Raw genomic sequence first — 8050 nt, forward strand, 5'->3', positions numbered from 1 at the left:
GGCCCAGACACCGAGGGAGCCACGCGCGCTCCAGCTGCGACACCCCTTCCAGTTCAGTGGGGGCGCAGCGGGCTGATGCTTCAACCTTGGCTGAACATCAGGCTCACCTGAGGAGATTTTATTTTATTTTTGCCGGCCGGCCCACATAGGGATCCGAACCCTTGACCTTGGTGTTGTCAGCACCACGCTCTCTCAAATGAGCTAAGAGGCCAGCTCACCTGAGGGGATTTTAAAAGCACAACTGTGGGCGCTATCCCAGATTCTCCGAGTCAGAATGGGGATGTGAGAAAGTCGGAAGCCACCCCACAGTCCCAGGTCCAACATCTGCTGTCCAGTCCGGCGCCCACAACACGCCCCCACCCAGAACCCTCCGGGGAAGGCGGGCCCCCTCAGCCCGTAGCAACGCGACCTAGGAGCCCAGGCGGGTCGCGGAGACGCGCTTCCCGCGCCGGCGAAACTGTCTCCCCGCGATACCGCCCGATCCGGCCCCGCCCTTCTTCTCCGCTCCCTGATTGGCTGGAACCAAGGCCCGGATTCCCGAGTCTGTTGCAGCTCAATCTTCAGCGGACTTTCCCTGCCCGTAAAAAGGCGCTCCGCGAACTAGCCTTTTCCCCCAGCCAATCATTTCAGCCAGCCAGTTATCACAGACTTCCTCCACGTTTTCTCCGTCCTCTCCCGCCAACTCTCTACGTTTAATTGCCCCACCCATTTACTTTTCCCCACCGATTGGCGCACGTGCAGCACCGTTCAGCGGGGCGCATGCGCAGTAGGGCGGGCTCCCTGGGTTTTTCTAAGCGCGTGGGTTGGGCTGTCAGGAGCTGCTGCGGAGGAAATTTCGCTGGGTCCACAGTGGGAATTCTGAAACGGAGTCCTTCACAGGAAGGTGGTCTCCGCGTAAGCAGCCGTACTGGCGGTTAAGGTGTGTCGGACTGCAGGCGAGGGCTCTGAGTAGGGTTGCGGTGTGGGAGGAGACTGATCTCAACCTGCCACTCCTGAAGACAGGAGCCTTGCAGCTGAGGAATGGGGCCACGGACAGAATGTGTTTGGTAGATGTGCTCCCGGCTCCTGTCTGTCTGGGGCAACAAGCTCCTTTATCTGACCAGAAAAATGTTTCTGCCAGAGTACTTGGGGCTACCTGAAACCCCACATTCAGAACGCAGAAATCCAGGCCATATTCCCTAATTTTGAGAGAGAGAAAATTCGAGTTCAGAGAGGTGCCAGGACTTGATCAAGGGTTACAAGGCTGGTTAGTGACAGATTTTCAACAAGAACCAAGGTCTCCTTACAGCCCACTGCTTTTCCCACCATGTTTGAGTCTTTTTTGAAAACAATATATATATTTTTTAATTATAGAACAATTTTAGGTTTACAGAAAAATTGTGAGGCTAGTAAAGAAGGTTTCCACTGCCGTTGGCAAATTCTTTAAGCTTTTCTTCATCTTTTGTTCCATCTTCATTCCTGAAGAATACCTTCACTGGATTTAGAATTCTGTACTGACAGTACTTTTCTTTTACCACTTTAAAATTATTCTTCCATTGTCTTCTGGCTTCTGTGCTTTATGATGAGAAATTCACATTTATTTTAATTAGTGTTCCCTTACTTGTAATGTGTTGTTTTTCTTCTGTGCCCACGTTAGAGTCTTAACCACTTGCTTAGTGGAATCCCGTAAATTTGCCCTTTTTCCTCAACCCATGCTTTTCTCTATTCGTCATCTCCCTAGTCCTGGCCCTAGTGGCTAGTTTGGCCCCTCAGAAAATTCAATATTTCCGTTGACCTCTTCCTGTCCAATCCCAAAGGAGATCTCAGTGCTTAACTAATGGATCTGGTTGCCATTCTTACACTACCATTGGTCATTTGGGTAGTTTCCTTTTGGGGGCAATTATGAACAATGCTGCCATGAATAATCTTGTAAATGTCTTTTAATAAAATACACACGTTTCTGTTACATGTATATGTAGGAATGGAATTGCCTGTTCATAAGGCATGCATGTGTTCAATTTTAGTGGATGTTAACTATGGTAGGCAGAGTAAATGGCTCTTGAAAAATGTGCGTGTCCTAATCCCTGGACCTCCGAGTACATTAAGTTACATGGCAAAAGGGAATTAATGTGGTGTGAGGCAAGGAGCCAGGGAAAAAAGAGGGGTGGGTGTGGGGATTAAGGTTACAGAGGGAGTTAAAGTTGCTAATCAGATGACCTTAAGATAGGAAGATCGGGCCGGCCCGGTGGCGCACTGCTACAGTGCGCCGCTTGGGAGCGCGGCGGCGCTCCCGCCGAGGGTTCGGATCCCACATACAGACCGGCCGCTCACTGGCTGAGCAAGGTGCGGGCGCAATACCGAGGGTTGCGATCCCGTTGCCGGTCCGGTCTGGTACGGGTGCGACACTGAGGGTTGCAATCCGTTGCCGGTCACGAAAAAAGACAAAAAGGAAAAAAAAAAAGATAGGAAGATCACTCTGAATTGTCCAGGTGGGTCCAGTTTAATCACAAGGGCCCTTTAGTGGGGATGAGAGAGGCAAGAGGAGGAGAACCAGAGAAATAGTAATGTGGGAAAGACTGAGTCAACCTGGCATTCCTAGCTTTGAAGATGGGGGAAGGAGGCAATGAGCCAAGAACATGGGCAACCTCTATGAGTTGGAAAAGGCAAGGAAACAGATTCTCCCCTTTCCAGAAGGAACACAGCTCTGCTGACACCTTGATTTTAGTCCAGTGAGATCTCCAGAACTGTAAGATAATAAATTTGTATTGTTTCAGCTACAAAATTTGTGATAATTATTTTATACAGCAACAAGAAACTAATACACTGCCAGTTTTCCAAAGTAATTTTATCAATTCATACATTTGGGGAGCTTTAAAAAAATATCCATACATCAGCTCTATACCACAGTAACTGAACTGTAATCTTTCTGGTTAGCTCAGTTGGTTAGAGCATAGTATCATAACACCAAGTTCTAGGGTTTGGATTCCCATACTGGCCAGCATCCAAAAAAACTTTTTTTTTTAAGTTCATCAAGTGATTCTGATGCATTTAGAAGACTGAGAACCACTTATCTAAAGCCTTAAATCCAAACCCAATTACTGAAGAAGAGCATGGCAGTGATTTATTTGGTCATCAGGACTGAAAGTATTTCTAGAAAAGACTGTTTCAGGTACTTAAAGGGTTTCTGTCCCCTGCATGCTCAAAGTTAACACAGCTAACCTTTTACATTGCCCCATGGTTGAACAAATCAGTTCCTGCTAACACAAACTAAGGCCTCTTTGTACTTACAGAAGATGTTTTCTTTAATGTGCTCAGAATGTGGTTTTTTTCAGATACTGCCACACCTTAGCACCTTGACTGTCATGGAGAGCTTCATTCTAGGAACTGGTAGTGCTCACATTTCCTCAGAGAAGGTGCTGTGGATTGATGTCCCCACAAAACTTAGTCCCCAATGTGACAGTATAAAGAAGGTGGGAAATCCTATTATGGTAATTGAAAGGTGGGGCCTTGAAGAGGTGATTAGATTATAGGACCATGCTGTAACAAATGGATTAATAATGGTAGTCAGGGAGCATTGTTCTCAGGGCTTTAAAAGGAGAGCACATGAGAGTCTCTCTTTCTGCTCCACCATTTTCTACCATGAGAGATCCCTGCACTGTTGTAAAGCACCATCAAAGAAGGCCCTCACCATAAGTGTTCCCTGGACTTTGGACTTCCCAGCCTACAAAACTAAGCAATAAATTTCATTTTCTTATAAATTACTCAGTTCTAAGTATTTTGTTATAAGCAACAGAAATGGACTAATACAGATGGGTACTCTGGTAGGGGGAGATGGCCTGCCTGGCTCATGGGGTAGCACAGTGCTACCAGCTCCCATGTGCTAAGACTATGGCAGGCAACTGACCTTTGGGCTATAGCCCTGGGGGAATCCTGAACAAGATATATATGGTTCTTAGCAGGCTGGGCTGTAAGTAGAGGCTCTGGGCAGGGTGTCCCCCACCTTTCCTCTTTTACTAGGCCAAGGACAATCGAGAGGAAAGGTAAGTGAGTCTCTTACATTGCAGCAAGGATTCTGGAGTCAGGGGAGAGTGCCTCTTTCCCCATGGTTGCAGGACAGCTAGGCCTCACTTGTTAACAAATTTACAAGTCCTCAGAAGCCCTGGGCAGTTTTCATTGACATATCTTTCATTGAAAAGATAATGTCATCGAAAGGAATGAAAAGCCCTGTGGTCTGAATGTTTGCCACCTCCAAAGCTCATGTGGGAGTTTGATTCCCAATATGGCAGTGTCGAATAGTGGGGTCTTTAAACTTTATGAGCACCACACTCTCCCAAGTGAGCCATGGGCCGGCCCCTTAAACTTTAAAAGGTGATTGGATCATGAAGACTACATTCTCATGAGTGGATTGACTTATTCGCGGAATAATGAATTAACGGTTTAATGGATTATCATGGTGTGGACTGGTGGCTTTATAAGGAGATCTTTGAACTTGCTCTTGCCATTTTTGCCATATCATAATGTAACGTTGCCTAGGGACTCTGCAGAGAGTTCCCACCAAGAAGGCCCTCACCAGATGTGCCCGCTGGACCTTGGACTTCCCAGCCTCCAAATCTGTAAGAAATAAATTTCATTTTCTTATACGTTATCCAGTTTCAGGTATCGTGTTATCAGCAACAGAAAATGAACTAATACAAAGAATGTTCTAATATTGAAATTATAAACTACTTGGAGCTAGTATTTATGTACTTTTCTGACAGCTGTCAAATATCACAGTGTTTCTCTTTATAATCTGAAATATTTCATGCATGCTGAGATCCCTGCAGTATACCTGGGTATCTTGGCACAGTTTGGGAATCATGAGGGTGACCATTTAGAAAAGGAATGATTTTCATTTTTTCCCTGAATGAGTATTCAAGATAATCATTTTGTTTCAAAGTGCTACTTCTGTAAGATTTAAAGCAACCTGATCCCTCCCACGCTGAAGAGCTCTGTGAAACTAAACCCAACAGGAGACCCTTTTAAAAGACCACAGCAGGCATTGAGTCCCACAGACCTGTCCAGATTCTGTCCTGTTCCCACAGAGGACATCTTGGGTGAACCTAAAACTACCTTGGTCCCCATACTGGCCATCTGCCCACCCACCTCCCAAAATTAAATAAATAAATAAATAAATAAATAAAACTTGAAACATTTTCTTATACGTTATCCAGTTTCAGGTATCGTGTTATCAGCAACAGAAAATGAACTAATAGAACTAATACAAAGAATGTTCTAATATTGAAATTATAAACTACTTGGAGCTAGTATTTATGTACTTTTCTGACAGCTGTCAAATATCACAGTGTTTCTCTTTATAATCTGAAATATTTCATGCATGCTGAGATCCCTGCAGTATACCTGGGTATCTTGGCACAGTTTGGGAATAATGAGGGTGACCATTTAGAAGAGGAATGATTTTCATTTTTTCCCTGAATGAGTATTCAAGATAATCATTTTGTTTCAAAGTGCTACTTCTGTAAGATTTAAAGCAACCTGATCCCTCCCACGCTGAAGAGCTCTGTGAAACTAAACCCAACAGGAGACCCTTTTAAAAGACCACAGCAGGCATTGGGTCCCACAGACCTGTCCAGATTCTGTCCTGTTCCCACAGAGGACATCTTGGGTGAACCTAAAACTACCTTGGTCCCCATACTGGCCATCTGCCCACCCACCCCCCAAAATTAAATAAATAAATAAATAAATAAAACTTCAAAGGTGAGCAGTTTCCTATTTTAAATTCAATAAATTAGAAATTATACTATTTAAAAAGTAGCCCATTAATTTAGATATCAGCCTATCATTAGGACAATGCTGGTGGACTATTAAATACTAGGAAAATAAAAAACACAATACACACTATTGCACATTTACAAGAACTCTCAATGACCCTCCTACCCCTCAATATTTCATATCTGATTTTCATACTCTCATTTAATCAAATAAGATAGATTCAATCTATAGAATATAACTTTACCTGGATTCCTAAGGGGGAGCATATATCCAATAAATTTTTCATTCTAGAAAAAGGCTGTTAACTATGGATATAAATATTCCAGCCAAGAACATAAGTTTCTAATATCCTGTTTAAAATACAGTTAATAATTAAATTAGATAATTATTATATATTGTAAGTAACAATCCAGACTAGACTGTAAATAATGTTACAGAACAAGGTTATTACAAAGAAAAGTTAAATGCCAAACATAGGAGAGAACAGACTTATGTGAAAAATTTCCAATGCATTTTATTCATGCTTCATTCTAGGAACTGGTAGTGCTCACATTTCCTCAGAGAAGGTGCTGTGGATTGATGTCCCCACAAAACTTAGTCCCCAATGTGACAGTATAAAGAAGGTGGGAAATCCTATTATGGTAATTGAAAGGTGGGGCCTTGAAGAGGTGATTAGATTATAGGACCATGCTGTAACAAATGGATTAATAATGGTAGTCAGGGAGCATTGTTCTCAGGGCTTTAAAAGGAGAGCACATGAGAGTCTCTCTTTCTGCTCCACCATTTTCTACCATGAGAGATCCCTGCACTGTTGTAAAGCACCATCAAAGAAGGCCCTCACCATAAATGTTCCCTGGACTTTGGACTTCCCAGCCTACAAAACTAAGCAATAAATTTCATTTTCTTATAAATTACTCAGTTCTAAGTATTTTGTTATAAGCAACAGAAATGGACTAATACAGATGGGTACTCTGGTAGGGGGAGATGGCCTGCCTGGCTCATGGGGTAGCACAGTGCTACCAGCTCCCATGTGCTAAGACTATGGCAGGCAACTGACCTTTGGGCTATAGCCCTGGGGGAATCCTGAACAAGATATATATGGTTCTTAGCAGGCTGGGCTGTAAGTAGAGGCTCTGGGCAGGGTGTCCCCCACCTTTCCTCTTTTACTAGGCCAAGGACAATCGAGAGGAAAGGTAAGTGAGTCTCTTACATTGCAGCAAGGATTCTGGGCTGATTGATGATTTCCTTGTCTGCTGTTTTCATGTTAAATCCCAATATCTTCAATATAGTTTCTCGAAAGTCAATAAGCTACAAAGACCACCACACAAATAAAGATATGTCATTAGTTTGGGTCACCCATTTATTACATATGATGAAATTGATACTAGAAATTAGGTCTTATTAAACATTCTTCATTAAATGTAACGATTTCCACAAACAGTATTATTAAGCTGGAAAAATGTTCTCTTCTTTTTTTTTTTTTTTTAAAAGATGACGGGTAAGGGGATCTCAACCCTTGGCTTGGTGTTGTCAGCACCATGCTCGGCCAGTGAGCTAACTGGCCATCCCTATATAGGATCCGAACCCGTGGCCTTGGTGTTATCAGCACCGCACTCTCCCGAGTAAGCCACAGGCAGGCCCCCCCAAAATGGTCTCTTCTGGGCCAACCCTGTGGCTCACTCGGGAGAGTGCTGCGCTGGGCGCGGATGACGCCGAGCCAAGGGTTGCAATCCCCTTACCCATCACACACACACACACACACACACACACACACACACACACACACACACAAAAAGGTCTCTTCTGTTACAAGAATTCTTTATGTAAAATCTCCTTTGAATTTTAAGATTTTTTCTTATTTTTACACTTTTGTAGACTAAACCTAATTTTATTGCTGCTTGTTTTGTTATTTTTCATCCATAAGATAATTACTTTTTGGACTTCCAATTTGCTATATGATAGGAGTACCCTAAATGCTCCACCCATGCTCCAATGATCAGCAAGGAGAACAAATAAAAANTAAACCTAATTTTATTGCTGCTTGTTTTGTTATTTTTCATCCATAAGATAATTACTTTTTGGACTTCCAATTTGCTATATGATAGGAGTACCCTAAATGCTCCACCCATGCTCCAATGATCAGCAAGGAGAACAAATAAAAACCACCTATAAATCATGCCTATAATATAGCTAGAGACTATCAGACTTCAATTTGCATATGAGTGGGGAAATAAGTATCCTAAACCAGCAGAGGTGGCTTCAGAGGAGGGTACAGCTAGTTTCCAGTGGTGTAGAACACAAA

General features: G+C 43.2%; 1 protein-coding gene across 1 annotated transcript in view; it reads right to left on the bottom strand.

The window, feature by feature from the left end:
* Positions 1-811: 811 nt before the first annotated feature.
* LOC103585333 (coiled-coil domain-containing protein 170-like) overlaps positions 812-8050 on the bottom strand; it is a 49367-nt gene continuing 42128 nt past the window's right edge. The window contains exons 8-9 of the mRNA XM_008566258.1: positions 6959-7056; positions 812-1178 (exon numbers count right to left, since the gene is read on the bottom strand). Of these exons, the coding sequence (XP_008564480.1) occupies positions 812-1178; positions 6959-7056 (465 nt within the window). The remainder of the gene's footprint in view (positions 1179-6958; positions 7057-8050) is intronic.

The sequence above is a fragment of the Galeopterus variegatus genome, unplaced genomic scaffold (genome assembly GCF_000696425.1).
Source record: "Galeopterus variegatus unplaced genomic scaffold, G_variegatus-3.0.2 Scaffold231, whole genome shotgun sequence".
NCBI lineage: Eukaryota > Metazoa > Chordata > Mammalia > Dermoptera > Cynocephalidae > Galeopterus > Galeopterus variegatus.